This window comes from Pleurodeles waltl, chromosome 4_1 (assembly GCF_031143425.1).
Source record: "Pleurodeles waltl isolate 20211129_DDA chromosome 4_1, aPleWal1.hap1.20221129, whole genome shotgun sequence".
Classification (NCBI taxonomy): Eukaryota; Metazoa; Chordata; class Amphibia; order Caudata; family Salamandridae; genus Pleurodeles; species Pleurodeles waltl.
The window spans coordinates 494,608,516-494,626,099 of record NC_090442.1 but is presented as its reverse complement, the minus strand read 5'-3'; the positions used below and the strand labels follow the sequence as shown (position 1 = coordinate 494,626,099).

Below are 17,584 nucleotides of genomic sequence, written 5' to 3'. Positions count from 1 at the left end.
AATGTCTCCAAGGATCTTAAGGCTAATCCCGTGGGTGACTCTAGGAACATAAAGAAGTTAGAGAGGACATTCCTGTAAAGAATCTCTAATGCCAACTGGACCTAGATTGGACTTTGCTGTTTTACTACACCTGACACCCTAAAACCTTCAGGTTTTGGAGTGTACTCTTATTGTTGTTCGGGCAACAAAAGAAGTATGGGAGCTTTTTCCAAACATTTGCTCCAGAGCTTCAGGAGGACTGACCAAAAAAGTATCTGACCGTCTGTCCATGGCTTTGGATTGAATGTCAGGTTTCTCCCAATTGGAGAAGATTTTTTCCTGTGTGTTCAGATGGAAAAGTCCCTAGTATAGCGATGAAGGTGCATGCCTGAATTTCTCAAGAGCAACAACATCTGGGTTCCTGTTGCTGATTTTTTTGTCATTGGCAAACACTAATTGTGTGTGTGCCATGATATAGGCCTGTCTTGCGAATTGCAGACATGTTGGACCGGGACAGGTGCCCAAAGCTCTACCCATCATAGTGGCAAAAGGCTACTGCCTTTGCCAAGAGTTAAGTAGCACAAGGACAGTGGTGGCAGCATACTATGTAGTAATAAATAGGCATGAACAGGTCGTTCTACTTAGGTTGCTTTAGTGAAGCCTACAGGCTCACACAGGTGAAGCTCTGCTGCTGTGTGCTTAATTCACCCTTGTCCTACATCAAGTTAGTATGCAGTGCTGTGCAGCACACGTATGCTGTGTGTATGTGTGCCTGTGAATGGTACAATTCATGGAAGATTCTGGGTTCCATTTTGGGAGGCCCAGGGCTGACTGGAGGGGCAGGAGGAGGTAGAGGAATACCCCCAGATTTATGGATTGCTACAGTCTTGAGAGCTGGGTGGGACACATGCTGAAAGGAAGAGAGACAAGCTCTCCAGTACGCCTAAAAGGGTGCTCTTTGGTTTAGGGAAAGGTCACTTGAAAGTGGCCTGGACACATCTTAGGAAGGAGATGTGGCTGATAAAAACATCACAAAGAATAGGGCTGGAGTGGGGTAACCTTTTGATGCACATAGTACTCTGGAGGACAAACCAGTGTGAATCTCTAGTCACTCCCATGCCCAGTGTTGTGGGGCTATTATATTTGAAGTCACTCCTGCTATGACAGACTGCTTTTTGGAAGAAGGGAAGGGTAGCAGAGTGGGCACTTAAAAAAGAAGCAGATCCCCACCACAAACATCAAAGCTGCAGAACCTAATCATACTTGATTACTGGAAATGGACTATAAAAAGTGGAGTTCAAAGCCCCCATAATTGTCAAATCTCAAGCAGCCAGTCTGGCCAGTCTGCTGAGGGGGAGAAACTCTGCAAGGCTACTGCCTGTGACCAGGACTGGGGGATGGGGTCTCCCAGCTGGGTGAGGGGACATCACCCAGGGAACTTCAAGACCACCTGCTGCAGGAGCTCCAGCTCCTGACTGCTTGTCAAGACCAGTGTGCCATGTTAGGAAGAGGAGAGCATTTTCAGGGAGCAAGATCCAATGGGGATCCCGGTGAGTGGATCACCATAGAGAGGTTTGATGATATGGGTGCTGCACCAATCGGGTCGGCAACCTCAAATGCTACAGGTGCCAACTATGACGTTATCCATTGTTGCACGGAGCACCCATCTGCAGAGGAAAGTTGGCAACCTCGTATGCCAGGGAGGCCACAGTGAAGATTGCTGTGTCAATCGGGCTCTAGCCAGTGTGTGGAGTGAAGATAGTGACCCCATATGCAAGAAGTGGCAGCTGGACATCAGGGTGACCTGTGTGTGCCAAAGTTCTGACTGAGGATTTGAATCCAAGCAATCCTTCCCCACCCCACCCCAACCCCCCACCAGTGAGAAGGATGAGAGAAACCTACCCTCTCACTGGAGGAAGCACCGTGAACACCCAGCCACTGCAGAGCCTCTAGTGCTACTCACTATCGGCAGCTGCCGCAGCCCTCTGCAATGTCCTAGATCGAAATTGTCCTGGGGACTCTGGTAGCGCAACCCCTGCAGGAGCGGGTAAGACTGATCTCGGGGCCAGAAGGCCCTGGAGGAACTTGTTCTGTTATAAATCTGAACACTTTTCACCTTGGAAGAGTTAGAGTGGGGCTCCTGAGACTCAGACTGCTAGTGGGGCTCAACCTGAATATCGCCTATAGTGAATGAGGTGTAACCATTACCATTAGTGAGGGGGAAATGGGAATCTGCCCTTCGAACATAAGTTGGCCTCACGGAGCGGTGTGCACTGTTTGTGAAAGCTGCATTTAATTTTCTGTTCATAAATAAGTGCACTTTTTTCCCCCTAAAAGTTAGTATTTGATTCAACAGTCATTTATTGCTGCTATTGAACATATTTTGAGTTGTGAGCCTGTGTTCACCTTGGGAAACCTACCTCCCCCTAAAAAGCCGTGGACTGCTCAACCCACACTGCTACAGAGAGTCAAGTGCTGAATGGGTACTTGGCACAGTTGCTTACAACCCATTGTAAGTCGGGCTCCAGACATCAGGAGTAACAGGCCTCCACCCCCATGGTTTGGACCAATAGCTCCAGCTTGCCACATAGCTCCCTGCACTGAAAGGTGTTCTGGCAGTCCGACAAACATCAGAGTCTAATTAGTTTTTTCGAACTTCACTACTTAAAGGCTCTATCCTGCCAGCACTCCATCACGGTCAGCCTCAAATTGCACCAAGGTCCCGGTGTTCATGACCATGGACTACCATTTGCACTACGTGATTTGGTGTTATTTTCACTTAAATCCTAAAATATTAATATCTTTGGTTCTTATAAAATGATTTGTATTGTTTTGCTATCATTTATGATTCTTAACATTTTCTCTCTGTTTCATAAATTGGCGAGCAATTTTCATAGCAATGTGTTTTGTACTTTGTAACTATTTTGGTACTTCTAAATGCTTTATGCATTTGGTTATGTTAAGCCTGCCTGCTCTGTGCCATAGCTAGCAGGGCTGAGCTAGGGTTCAAATAATTAAAACCTATGACTGAACCAAACAGGATAGTGACTTTATAAGTTATGGTGGCCCCAATCCACCCCAACTAAAACACCTCTCTTTTTCTCAGTCATGTTATCTGAAATCAAGATATCTGGGGCGATTGATAAAGCTTCACTTGAGAAGGCAAAGAACAATCTTGGCGTTTAAACAATACTATTGAAAGGAGACTAGTTTCATATTCAGCAGCAAAGGTAAATGGGCCGTAGTGAGAGCTAATTGAAAACGGGTACATCCATTCAGCCTTTTTTTATTACAAACTGTGTTTTTGAGAAAGTTAAAAAGGTACTCATTATAAAATATTTTCCTTCAGTCTCTTATGGTGCCCACAGATGGTTTTCAGAATTTAAATTTATTTGGTGCTTTGGAAGTTGGCATCCATAAAATGATCCTTGGATTCACTTCATATTTGATCTTAACTTCCTCTACTGGAGTGCTGTAGTTGCTGTGCTAAAGTATGCACAATATGTTAGACATACCAAATAGCTGTGTCTTTTTTCCTCTTCTAATTCCTGCATATTTCTAAAGAAGATTTTAAAAGAACGATAACCTTATAATTAAGCAGTAACTAACATATCCTTATTTATTGCACATTAATGTTGATGGGGCATATGAAAACTAGTAGTGTCGGTTTATAAAACAAATCATTTAAAGTGACCCCCACAGTCAATCTGAGGTAGATACCTAATTATAGTGTTTTCATTTGCTTCCTGTTAGGTATGAATAAAATGTAGTCTTAAAGTTAAGGATCAATCTTTTTTACGGTAATTATGCATTTTGAGTGCTCTAAAATTTTATACACAACAAATTAATCGAACACCAAATTTGTATGCTATTTCGTATTGTCAAATACGCTTCACACCAAGCAGTATTTGTTCATTGCTGTTTATTCCAGGTATTGAGTCAAAAGGTTATGAACTCCGTTCAAGAATTTATATCAGTTCTTGAATGGAACAGCAAACCTAGGTGTCTGTCTCTAATTGTAGTTATCAATTGTATCACTTCTCCAATGGAATCAATAACTCAAAACCGTTGGTTCAGTATCTGGAATGTATAACCTCATACACATACTAGTTGTCGTGAAGTATTTTTCAGAAAAATAAATATTTGTGAAGTAAAAGGATTTCGATGTGCAATTATTATATTGAATACAAACTTAGAATGTATTAAAATTGCACAATTTTAAGAAAGAAAATGATTTTTAATTTCGAGAGCAAATTACTTTTATCCTTAAAAGGATACAGATAACAATGGTATACTTAAGCATCGATGTGTAAGGGGCTGTAAATTCACTTCAAAGGTGGTATCCTTATTAGCTACTCACAAGCCTAGTAGCACGAGATACCAAACAAAACAGTGCGATAAGAAACTGGAATTGAAGCAAAATAGGAGTAGGTTCTCTGAATGCCTTCATCTGACATTACAGGATCTAAAAGCACTGGAGTTTCCATAGCTATCTGGCCCTCAGCAGTGGGCAGAATAATGCAATATGTGTCAATTAGTCTAGAAAGCCCCCTATTTTAAGAGGAGGGGGCATGACAAGACATTCTGCCAAAAGAGAGGATGTGTAGATTATGCATATTTGACTTAGTAACTTAAAACAACCTTCTTTTTTTTTACTGTACTTACCCTTTAAGTTTGTGACAGAAATGTTTAAAGGACTGAAGAGGCTGTGAGCATCATAACGTAACTCTCTCTTAGCACAGGCTCATTCTGGTTGAAGAGGCATGTGTCCAACAACTCACTGAACTTGGTGACTTAAGGCCCAAATATTCACTGCAGAAAAGATAGAACTAGTAGAGTATATAAAATAAAATGAGTTAATTGGCAGAGCAATGAAAAAAGCAACACAGCAAATACCTCTGATCTTGCAGATGCTCATTCGCATTAAGATGGAGAGCACAGCGCTCAAGGAAACAACCTGTTGCCTCTGTTTTGCTTATTTCCCTTTTTATTACAAGCAACATTGTGGTTGCGTTACTGGCTATTATCATCTGTAGATGTGAAGAGTGTGACTCTGACTGCACATTGAGGGCTTCTGACCTGAAGAAAGAAGTGTCCAGTGCAAGATGGGCAAAGAGAGACCACAGTGATCTGCTGAATACAACACTAGGAGGTTGATTTCACAAGAGCCCATGTCTGCTATGCATTTGACGGCCCTCTACGGGCTTATTTATTGTAAATTATGTTTAACAACAGAAATGGATGTTATGTAAGTATTCTGATCACACAATAGTATTGTCTAACTAAAATCCTGTATTCTCTATTACTAAAGGTGGAGTTCCACTGCACCTTTTGCAAACAATCCAGACTTTGTTTAGTTTGAGTGTTTTTGAGATGCATAAGTCTTTGTGCTATTAGACACTGTAACTACATAACATCATAATTTGGATTACTTCTCTTTACTGTGTGGTCTTAGATGATATCTTTGTTTTAACAGTTTTCGACTTGACAGAAATACACTGCCTAAAAAGGGACTGAGGTAGACATTAAGCTTTTTTCAGCATTACTGCCGCTTTTGCTTTGCTTGGAATGTAAATCTTTATTTACTGTCACTTCCTTTGTCACTCCTTTCCAATTCAACAAAAACCATTTAAAAGTAAATTTAGTAGCAGTTAAAGGATGCATGAGTGAAAATATGCCAAATCAAGGACTCCCCTGAAGGTAGGAGTAATAGTGAAAATACAAGAAATTTCAATTTCTATTCACAGTTCAATGGATGTGACATGCGGCTCACCCCACTTTACAATTATAAAATGCAATAGGATCATTTAAAAGCAGTAATGTCTGGCTCTTCATTTGTCAATTTAAGTATTTTGCAAAAAAAAAAAAAAGTCAACTATATTTTCCATCTCTTACTGTCAGCAAATCACAGACAGTTTCTGGTAGCTTCAGAGAATAAAGGTACTTTTTAGACTTCGGTTTCACATGCCTGGAGTTGGAGCCTTTACAACCTATTATTAGTGATTGTCAAGCTGTCACTTGTCAACATGGAACAGCAAGGTATTGATGCAACATTCTCAATACCTAACTGTAGATTTATTTAAACTAAAAGTAAGCATACACATCATGCTGTGAGTTCAAGATACTGAAACCCACCGGTCAGCTTCAAATTTCATACAAAGAGGCTGCGTCAGGGATCAAGACACTAACAATGACCACTTTTTGAGATCGTTAGATAAAAATCTATCTTTAAAAATTCCAAAAATGTATCAACTCCCCTTGAGTGAGAAACTAATGCCAAATGACCCTGTAGGCCTCTGCATAGAAGTTACTGTTTATGAGTAAGTCACCCTAGGAAATTAATTCCCCATGCTAACCTCCTTCTCCACTAGACAAATGTACTAATTCTCATTAGATCTGAAAGGAGAAAATAACACCTTGGCTGAGATTCTATAATAAAAGCCACCAGCACGTGAGGGTTCATAGATCTACCTGTGCCTTCAAATCCCAAGATCCAGATGATCCTTTTGTACAAGTGCCAATAGAATCATTTCAGCAGAGGAAGCCCAACGAAACTCTGTCCTTTCTGCTTCCTCCATTTCCATTCCTCATCAATATCTGAACAGTGAGAGGAGGAAACATAATTTTTCCCTGCAGCTGGAGCCATTCCCTGGGAAAAGACTAGACCACCCCATTTATAACTTTTATGACTTTGTTTCCCAAAGGAAGACTGCACACATGAGTTCAAGAGAAATCTGCTCAAAGTTCCCATTCTTGCAATGGAATCATGAGGTGTGAGATACTTGAGGAGAAATCCATGACTTTTGAGAAGATGCATACCATTCCCATGTCTTGTGCACTGTTTTCCCCAGGAAAGAGCATGAATCAGTCAGTTATCAAAATAATGGTGAAAGGATACCTGTACTCAGAAACGGTTCCCCAGATGTGACCACATCTGGTAAACATTTTCAGAAATACTTTTTGTCCAAGGGAAAGGGCTCTGATTCTCCTATTCCATGAATGGATTCATGTGTGGTAATATTGGATGGGACATTGGGATCTAAACTGAGGCATACTATAAGATTTTAGACATCGATAACTGCTCTGACATTACCTCCCTTTAAACTGTACAATGTTTAAAGAAGACTTTGGGCATTTTCAAATCGTATATGAGACAACAATTTACAGACTTTAAACATTAATAAAATTGTTGAGCAGTTTCTTTCCCAGTTTTATAAGGAGCAGCTGAAAGGCTGTTCTTTTCCAATAAATCTCTGATGCTTTTACACTAGGCATGACACTTGGCCACGTCTAGTGTCCAGTGGATTATTGCTACCGCTGATTCTGGAGGCATCACCTTGATGCCAATCATAAGGTAATTTTTGATATCTCTAAAAACTATGGAATCCCAGTTAAAGGCCTCAAAGCTGAAGAAAATGAGGACCAGCTATGGGCATAAGTACTGACGAATAAGCAGCACAGTTCAGACTAAGACATCTGATAGAGATCTAGTTGCAGATGCCTTAGCTTAAAAATTCCTCCAGGCATCAGTCTGGACCCGGAGATTTTTCTCGAGCAGTACAGCTGCATGCCTTTAGGTGGCATTGATCTGCTCCATGTCGATCGTCAGCACCAGATATGATGCTGCGGGTCCAATGTAGGCAGCACTCTGCCATGCTATGTCAGTTCTTTTCTTTCTGTGCAGCCAGCGCTGTTCCGAAGAGAGTTACCCCTCATTCATTTTTTGACTGGCCTTTCTCACTTTTTGTCAAAGGTTTTTGAGTGTCTAACTCCTGGTGCATTAAGGGATGTCATCTAGAAAGACCGGGTTCAAGCCCTGTGGATCATGTCATCGGGCGTTGTCCATGATGGATCCACACCTTGTGTGCCTTTGGTGTTTGGTGCATGACCGTAACCCGAAGTCATGCTCAGAGTGTTGGGTTATGCATCGAAAGACTTTGAGGGAGCAGTCCCTGAAGCTGATGGCGGCCCAACACTTTACTCTGTGCAAGTTGAGGTCTTGGTCCAGAGGAAGGTCCTGTGAGTGGTCGCGGAGTCCTCCATCCTCGTAATCTCACTCCAGGTCCTCAGGACGATTGGGTAGGCAAAGCACAAGAAGAAATCGAAGAAAGCAAAAACATTCTTCGGCATTCTGTTGGCTGATGAGATGAGAGAGCAGGAGCGTTGTTGTTCTAAGCCTCCCTCCACGGAGTCTGCGTCTGGGCTGACTCCATGCCTCCCTGAGTTTCCGGGAGCCAGAGTGACCCCTGTCCAGCTAAACAAGTTCTATGAGAACATGTGCCTCATTTTAGGCAGTTACACACCGTTGGCATGCCTTCAGGCCCCATGGAGTCAGAAGGGCCCCTTCAGGTTCCGTGCTGGCAGCTGTGGCCTTGGATCTGAGGGGCACCCATGGATTCATGCTTGGACCTGGGATGGCATCAGTTGGACCACTTTGACCTTCTTCAATGCCAGCCCTGACGCTAATGCTCCCAGCACCGCCCGCGCCCCTAGGCTGCAGTGTCCCCATCCTCATTACCGACTCTGACACGAGCCGAATGGGTGTCGTACAACACAGACTCCGGCGCAGACAGGAGCAGCGCTTCCTATGTCGGATCTGATCCTTTTTCCTATGGGCTGGGTTTTGGTGAGGAATGGGAGGGGTCGCTGGACTGTTTGAAATACCAACTCCAAGATCCTATGGACTGGCATACAGACTTGGGTGAAGCAAGTGAACTGGATACCTTTCTTAGATACTGACATGCTTTCTTCCCCTACCATGGCTGCAAAGGAGGAAGCTTCCTAGTCTATGTTGGTTTGAAGAGCAGCTGAGGTCCTGGATCTTGAGTTGCCTTCGGTGACAGTCAGGACTAACATCCTGACAGAGGTGCTTCAACCTGGATCTTTATCCTCTGAACCCCTGCTCCCCTTCTATGAAGCCCTTACAGATGTCACACTGGGTACCTGGCTCAGACCCAGCACAGGGGCTCCTGTGACAGGACAATTACACGCTGCCATTGCCCTGCTCCGGGCGACCCAAGTTTCTTTACGCAACACCGCACCCCGGAGAGCTTGGTTATCAAAGCCTCCACCTCCCATGAGGCGTTCCCTTCTGCACCCCCAGATGGAGAATCAAAGAGGTTGGGTGCACTTGGGAAAAATATGTTTTCTTTAACCAGCCTGGCATTGTGGTCCATGAACACCTCATGCCTTTTGGACTGTTACTGCCACATACTGTGGAATAGGATTGTGCAAGTGCTACCACAGGTCCTGCAGGAGGCCCAGGTTGTACTTTTCCAAGCAGTTTTTGATGGGAGAGACACAGAAAAGTTAATGATCCGATGTGGACTGGACACAACCTACTCACTGGACAGAGCAGTTCCATCGACAGTGGCTCTTAGGTGCCACACCTGATTGAGGACGTCTGGCTTTATTGGGGATGTCCAAGCCAATTACATAGACATGCCCTTTGATGGCACCCATTTTTTCGAAGAAAAAACAGATTCAGCACTCTTGTGCTTCAAGGATTCTCATGCTACAGCCAAGTACTTAGGCCTTGCGGCGGCTCCTTGTCACTCTCAGTCTGCTTTCTGCCCCTTTTCACTTCTTTTGTGGCTATAGAAGGGCTGCCCTAACCCCATCCATTCTGATTTAGCCACTTTGCCGCAGATGCTGCCCAGCCTCTGTGTGGCTGGGGATGTGGGATCCATCGATCTCATGGATCAGGCCAGTCCACCACCCCCCCAAAGCTACCTCCAAACCTTCCAAGTATGCCTCATCCCCACCAAGGACCAGTCAGTGGCAGGGTCTGCCATCACCTACTCTGCTGGAAGCCCACCATGTCAGACAGGTGGGTTTTGCAGATAATCTGAAGGGGCTACTCCCTCCCCTTCGAGACTATCCCTCTATCCATGCCATCATCCTGTGGTCGGGTGACAGAGGATCATTTTACACTTCTCCAAGAGGAAGTGAAGGCTGTCTTGGCCAAGGAAGCCATAGAGCGGGTTCCTGTACCAGAAGTAGGTTGTGGTTGCTATCCCTGCTACTTTTTGCTACCTAAAAAAAAAACAAGGTCCTACTACAATCCTAGACCTCCAGTCCCTCAATCTCTTCCTCAGGAAGGAGAAGTTCAAAATGCTCACTCTAGCTCAGTTTCCATCTTCTCTGGACCCAGGAGACTGGGTGGTAGCATTGGACGTGCAGGATGCTTATTTCCAGATTCCCATCATGCTTGCCCACAGACGTTCCTTGTGGTTCACTGTGGGCCAGGAGAACTCTGTGCACCGTGCTCCCCTTTGACCTTATCAGTGCTTCTCAGGTGTTCACAAAGGTGACGGTGGTGGTCGCTGCTCATTTGCACAGGCCAGGAGTTTATCTTCCCTTACCGGGACAACTGGCTGTTGAAGACGGGCTCGCCTCAGGCTGTAGTTTCATACCTCCAGACTATGGAGGCTCTCCTGCATTCCTGGGTTTCACTATTAATGTGCCGAAGTCACACCTGACTCCCTCTCAGACTATACCTTTTTTGAAGCTGTTCTGGACACAATGCAGTTTTGGGCTTATCCTTCTGAGCAGCAAGTCCAGGATATTCATGCTATGATACTGATGTTTCAGCCTTTATTTCAGCGAGAATGACTCTGAGGCTGTCTGGCCTCATGGCCTCGTGCATTCTTCTAGTGACACATGCCAGATAGTGAAAGTGGGCTCTGCAGTGGGAACTGAGGATCCATTGGGCAGCACATCAGTGGAATCTCTGAAACATGGTCCAGATCTTGGAGGAAACTGCACCAAATCTGCAGTGGTGGTTAATGAGGTGTGATTGGGTCAGGCATATCCCTCTTTCTTCCCCAACCAGATCTCACAGTAGTGATAGATATCACTCCTCAGCTGGGATGGCCATCTGGCAGAGGCAGAGATCAGAGGCATCTGGTCTCCAGCAGAATCCAGACTCCATAATAACCTGTTGATGCTCCGTGCGATCAGACTAGCATTAAAAGCATTTCTTCACTCAAAGAAAAAGTGGTGCAGGTGTTCACTAACGACACCACTGCCATGTGGTACTGCAACAAGCAGGGCAGGGTGGGGTCGTGGACCCTTTGTCAGGAGTCTCTGCAACTCTGGACATGGCTGGAACAGGGAATTTGGTGTTTCAAAATCTGGCAGGCTTTTTGAACGCCAGGTCAGACAAATTCAGCTGAAAGTGCTTTATAGCGCACACAAGCATCTTTCCAGAGGTGGCGCAAGGTCTCTTCCAGCAGTGGGAGAGCCTTGGTTAGATCTGTTCACCTCCGCAGAGAGCATGCAATGTCTGCAATATTGCATGTTGGAGTTCCGTAGCCAGCAATCATTCGGCATCACTTTTCGTCTTGAGTGGACTCCTGCACGCCTTTACGCCCATATAATCAACCACGATCACGCTAAACCTGTCTCTTCTTTTCAGTGGAAAAGAATCCTACAGTTGAAAGACCCTTATCCCATCTTTCACCCAACATGATCTTACATGAAAAACGATTTATTATTCCTAATTCAATATTGTCAACAAACATTATTATTTTATATTTTTTGATACCTGTTCATTAGGTCTCACATAACAGTAATTCCATGTACAATTAATTCACATCTGTTTAAAACTTCTAAGATGGTTTATACATAATTCCTCATGCAAACAAAAATGTTAACAAGACATAATAAAAGGAAACTAATGTAGTAGAAGAAAACAAAAATCTATTAAACACTTTTCATCCCGCATGTCAGTCCCATCTCACACTTATAGCTATCATCCGCTGCACATCACACTTCAATCACACTCCAACAGCCCCAGTTTAGCATTTCCTTTACACCAACAACCATGTCTGTTCTTCCTTTGCCTCCCGTTGTGGTGTCCACAGCTGGGTTAAAACCTGTTGATGCATGTTTCAGTGGAATTACTTATTTCCTTCCATCTTTTTGAGGACCAGTACATCCATATACACCTCTTATATCAACATAGGCCGACAAATGGGGATATTTGTAATAGACTACATACATATATATGTTTTTTAGGGGGGCATTTCCACTTTTACAATGAGCTTAGCATCCTTAATATACATTATATTTACTCATTCTAGACTGCACCATCACCCAATATTTAGCATCCACGAGAGGAGAGACGATTTTAGTGGAAATACCACTTCTGCCCAGAGTTTTCAAGAATGACTGGGCCCGTCACTTTTGTGGCTCTGGACTGGTCTGGTATCCCAAGCTACTGAACATGGCCATCGATCTTCTGATCAGATTGCCCCTTAGGGAGGATCTTTAATCGCAGCAGCAGGGGAGGGTTTTCCACCGGAACCTGTCCAGCCACTGCCTTTTTGCGTGGAGATTGAGCAGCAACAGTTGACAGCTTTTGACCTTCCACCCGAAGTCTGTAACATAAGATTGGCAGGCAGACGTCCCTCCACTGAAACAATATATGCCTGTATTTGGAGTAAGTTTGTGGCATGGTGCACCGACAAGTCTGTTGAACCCCTTTCTGCCCCGCTCTCTGACATCCTGTTGTTTATCACTTCTTTGGCCCAGCAGGGCTCTGTTCTGAGCACTTTCAAAAGTTATTCTCTGCTATTTCTGCATTTTTGAGGTTGCCTGATCAACCTTCTTGGTTTAATTCACCTATTGCTGCTAGGTTCCTCAAACATATGTTTCCTCCATCCCCATTCATTATGCCTCAATGGGATTTTAATTTGGTTCTGACATTCCTAATGTGCACTCCTTTTGACCTTCCCCACAATTGTCTTCTCAGACTTTTCACCTTGAAAGCAGCCTTTCTTGTGGCCATTACATCTGCCCGCAGAGTTAGTGAGCTGCAGACATTGTCATCTAAGCTGCCCTACCTTTCCATCTATCCTGACAAAGTGGTGCTTTGCCCTAGGGCTTCCTCTTTGCCATAAGTGGTTAAACCCTTTCATGTAGGCCAATCCATCACCTTGCCTACTTTTTACGCTCCCCCACACCCTTTTAAGGAAGAGGAGAGACTCCATCACCTGGACCCAAAAAGAGCATTGGCATTCTATCTCAAGCACACCAGAGTTCCAGGTGAATGATCAACTGTCAGTTATGTGGGTCTGAAGAAAGGTCGGGCAGTGGAGAAGTGGACCATCTCCAAATGGGTCATACTCTGCATTACAATCTGCTGCACACTGGCCAAGAAGCAACCATCTGAAGGTTTGCGTGCTCATTCTACCAGAACTACAGCTGCAACCACTGCGTAAGCTCATGGAAATCCTATTCATGACATCAATCAGGCAGCAACATAGGCATTTCTGCACACATTTACCAAACACTACTGCCAGGAGTGTCTGGTCCATAGGGACGAATACTTTCCCTGTTCGGTCCTGCAAGACTTTCTAGTACAAATTTAGTTCACAGACTCGCCTCCGGGGATGGTATTGCTTGGGTATCTATCCTAAGGTAAAGAATCTGCAACTAGATGTCTCTATCAGATTGACAAGTTAATTACCTTCGGTAATGCCTTATCTGGTAGAGACAAAATCTAGTTGCAGATTCCTTACCGACCCACCCATCTTTCCCGCTCTGCAAACTGATTTCTAGGAACAGGGACTCCACATTTAGGGCCTTCATTTTGACACACCAGTGATCAGTGCTCTTCATGAGTCTGCGCTTCTGGCGTGGAAAGTCATGAAAATAAGCTGACGTGAGCACACTGGAGTGGCACCTATATAGGACCCACAAACTCATACCCGGCGCAGATGCTGCCAACAATGGACACAGAACCAATTGACCGCACCTAGCGGTGCACAAGGGTACTGCTTGAGAAACACCTCACAATCCAGACTGATGCCTGGGGTAAATTCTAAGGTAAAGAATCTCAACTAGTTATTATCTCTACCAGGTAAGGCATTAAGTAACTTGTCCTTCTGCAATCATGCAACTTATGCGAATAATCAAAAGGATCTTAACAGCAAAGCAGAGTGACAAGAGAGAAGGTGATTAGCCTTGCTTTGAACTTTTTGTAGCCTCCAACTCATTCCAGTTCTTCAGAGAGCAGTGAAGGCAAGATTGGATTTGATGTCTGTTGATGAACTGCGAGGGAATTTCCTTCAGAGATACATCTCTATTGCTTCTATTCTGAATGCTTACTGTAAACCATGCAAAATTATAAATTAGAGTCTGTTCATCCCTCTGGCCTCCTGCTGCCTGTCAACCAAATAAAGAGAATGAAACAACTTAAGGAGCATAGCAGACATGGCCATAATCTGTGATGGTTAGGCATTTTCACACAGGTTAATCCACCTTCAAACAATAGGTCTGAAAACACAGAAGTAGACCAAAATGCCTATAGACCGCTTTTACATGCGACAGACTGCGCTAGAATACTGTCAGCACATGAACTTTCTCCTTTGTCATTTCAGCATAAAGGTGGCTATGTGCTGGCTAGGTAGCGGTTTCCCCAGCATCAGTCTGTTTTGGGCATTTCTTCCAGATGTCCCTTAGGCCACAGCCATGGAAGTTCATATCATCACACATAGTACGTGCTGTTATCACTTCCCCCGTAACCTCTATACTCAATGTCATCAAGTGCTGCCTAGAGGGATCCTATCAGAGATGGTTTTGGCATTTGCCTGCACCCACATTCACTCATGCTATCAAATGAGGATCCACAAATCAAGCACATGCACCCCCAAACTACAGAGTTTTCTGATCCTCCAAATGTGCCCAGCTCACCACGAGGTTGGTATACCAGGATAGTTCATCATTATAGAGTTGGCCTAGGCCTGCCCATACCCCAGACATCTGTAGAAGGCAGATTAAATGGCCAAGTGTAATGTGGGATGAATATGACCTCTGTGTTGACTCCTGCTGTAGGAGGGTCTGGCGGCAGGATCGGAATGCAGGAGCAGTCAAAGAAAGAGAAGTTTACTTAGTTTAGTGGTGTAGGCTGTGCCTGCTTGACATGAACGCCGTCTTTTAATGTGTCAGCGTGGGACATGGAAAGGTGTCAAGGAGTTAAAGAGATCGGGTTGGTGATGTGAGGAGGTCCCACAAAAATGGAATCTCTTCAGTTAAACTGCAATTCCGCTACTGAGATTTAACGTCAGCCCGTATAATGCTAATTAAATGCAAAACCTGCCCCCCCTATTTTTCATTGCGTGAAAAGGTTTTTAAAAGACGGGCACATTGTCATGTCGCTTTTTAGTAAAATGGCTTCCAATAGAAAGCAGAGATCCTAAAACCCTCATACCTTGAGTAGGAAATGCATGTTAAAGCGTGCCGTTTCTTCTTCTGATCCGGTTCAGAAGTAGTCCCTGTCTCTTTTCTGAACTTGCAGTCACATAAAACTCATACTTTTACCTGCTTCCTGCTCATCTATGCTACTGCCTTGATAGCTTGCTTATCATTCTATTTGAAATGGTGAAATGATTAATACTTGGTACTTTCTCATGAATGCATTTACATTATGGATTATTCATTGCCACACTTTACCAAGATCTGTACACTGACTGAAACTGAAAAGTATGTGATCTTAATAAACACCCTTAATTGAACTGTAGTGTTTTAGGCACGTATATTCGTAGGTAATTTGAGTAACATCTACATTCTGCTACAATATAAAGTGTCAACTTTATATTCCCATTTTTAAACAATTTGAAAACAGTGCATGCAGATTTGCAGTCTAATCAGAGCACTATTTCCATGACACTGAATCATGACAGCTTTTTAATGTGTCTCTTTACTGCTCCTATGGCTAAATGCAGTACCAAATGTGGTCTTTTCATGATAGAGTGGGGAAGCGCGACTCAGATAAAATATTCAGGATTCATTGTAACTTAATTAAGTTTAATATTTGACTGCTAAGCTAGACAATGTATAGGCTAGATCCAAATTAATGAAATAAGTTCTGACTGAAATGTTTTAGTGTAACCAGTGAACCTATGTCGATGTTGATGCCAATCCGTTTATATGCTTAACATTTAAATATAATTTGACAGATACACCCCACCCTCTCGGCAACCAAATCATGAAGAAGGCAAGGAATGGCTGCGCTCCCACTCCACTGGAGGTCTACAAGACACTGGCAACCAGTCCCCCCTTGTTTCTCCTACCACCATGTCATCTTCTGTATCTGGAAAGTATAACTTTTCAAACTTGGGTGAGTCTTCCATAACATTTTTCCCAAAGCATCAGTCATATTTTGAGTTCATAGCTTCATGTCTACTCAACAAATGACAAACATGACAGAAGTAAGACAAAACATCAGCAGTGTCTGTGCATGAAAGACTATGGCGGTCATTCTGACCGTGCCGCCCGCCATGCGGTTACCGCCATTTGGCCGCTCCGCGGTCAAAAGACCGCGGCGGCCATTCTGGCTTTCCCGCTGGGCCGGCGGGCGCCCGCCAAAGGAGCGCCCGCCGGCCCAGCGGGAAAGGCCCTGCAACACAGAGGCCGGCTCCGAATGGAGCCGGCGGTGTTGCAGGGGTGCGACGGGTGCAGTGGCACCCGTCGCGATTTTCACTGTCTGCAAAGCAGACAGTAAAAATCTGTATGGGGCCCTGTTAGGGGGCCCCTGCACTGCCCATGCCAGTGGCATGGGCAGTGCAGGGGCCCCCTGGGGCCCCACGCCACCCGTTCCCGCCATCCTGGTTCTGTGTAAACCGCCAGAAACAGGCTGGCGGGAAGGGGGTCGGAATCCATGGAGGATTCCCTGTGCCAGGGGAAAACCGGCGGGAAACCGCTGGTTCCCCTTTTCTGACCGCGGCTTTACCGCCGCGGTCAGAATAGCCCTGGAAGCACCGCCAGCCTGTTGGCGGTGCTTCCGCTGCCCTCCGCCCTGGTGGTCAGAGACCGCCAGGGTCAGAATGAGGGCCTAAGTATTAAAGAAGAAGATGGCCCAAAATATTTAAATCTGGGTCTATAGAGGCAACTCCTTCTGGGGACACGGTGTAGTTAAGCAATATTATGTAAGGCGGGGGCACTTCCAGGTAGTTATTGGCCAGTGCGGAGTTAGAAGGCCAAAGATCAAGCTGATGCCCTACTCCATATACAAATAATGGTCGGTTTGAAAGATTGGATTCTGGATAGTTCCTATGACAGGTATTCTTTACAATTACTAAATTAGGTGTTTTACACGCTAACACTAGTAACTTCACTTGTGTGTGCATTTTTGTAACACATTCAGAAGAAATTTGGCACAAAGGTGATGGAAGTGCTATGATGTTCATGTATATATTTTGACACAGATATGGTGTGTTAAGAAATGTATTGTGATTTCCACTGAATCGTAATCCCGTATTTATGGGTGCATGGAGCAGTTAATGCACTTTATGATTTCTGGGTGTTTATTACATGTTTCTTTATTTGAAGTATAGTTGATATTGTCTGTTATTAACAGCCAAAAGAAGCCCTGAAGAAGTCAGTGGGGAAATAAAACCCAGATGAAAAACGTGTTGGCGTGGCTGTAGCTGTTGGTGAAGAAGTAATAAGAATTCATTGGATACTCACGCTGGAACTTGTTATTTAATATATTATAGTGTGACTATATATTATTATGGACAAGAGTGCTTTTTATAGTTTTGATGCCCTACTCCACCCTGGTCTATAACTGCCTAGAAGTGCCCTCCCCCTTAGACAA

The 17,584-nt window shown here is 44.3% G+C and overlaps 1 protein-coding gene across 5 annotated transcripts in view; it reads left to right on the top strand.

Moving 5' to 3' along the window:
• NAV3 (neuron navigator 3) overlaps window positions 1-17,584 on the top strand; it is a 1,001,553-nt gene that overhangs the window by 718,124 nt on the left and 265,845 nt on the right. For 3 of the 5 annotated variants that reach the window (XM_069228787.1, XM_069228785.1, XM_069228789.1), the window contains 2 exons: window positions 5,456-5,497; window positions 15,945-16,105. In XM_069228787.1, coding sequence (XP_069084888.1) covers window positions 5,456-5,497; window positions 15,945-16,105 — 203 coding nt within the window. The remainder of the gene's footprint in view (window positions 1-5,455; window positions 5,498-15,944; window positions 16,106-17,584) is intronic. The other 2 variants (XM_069228788.1, XM_069228786.1) reach the window with 1 other exon arrangement.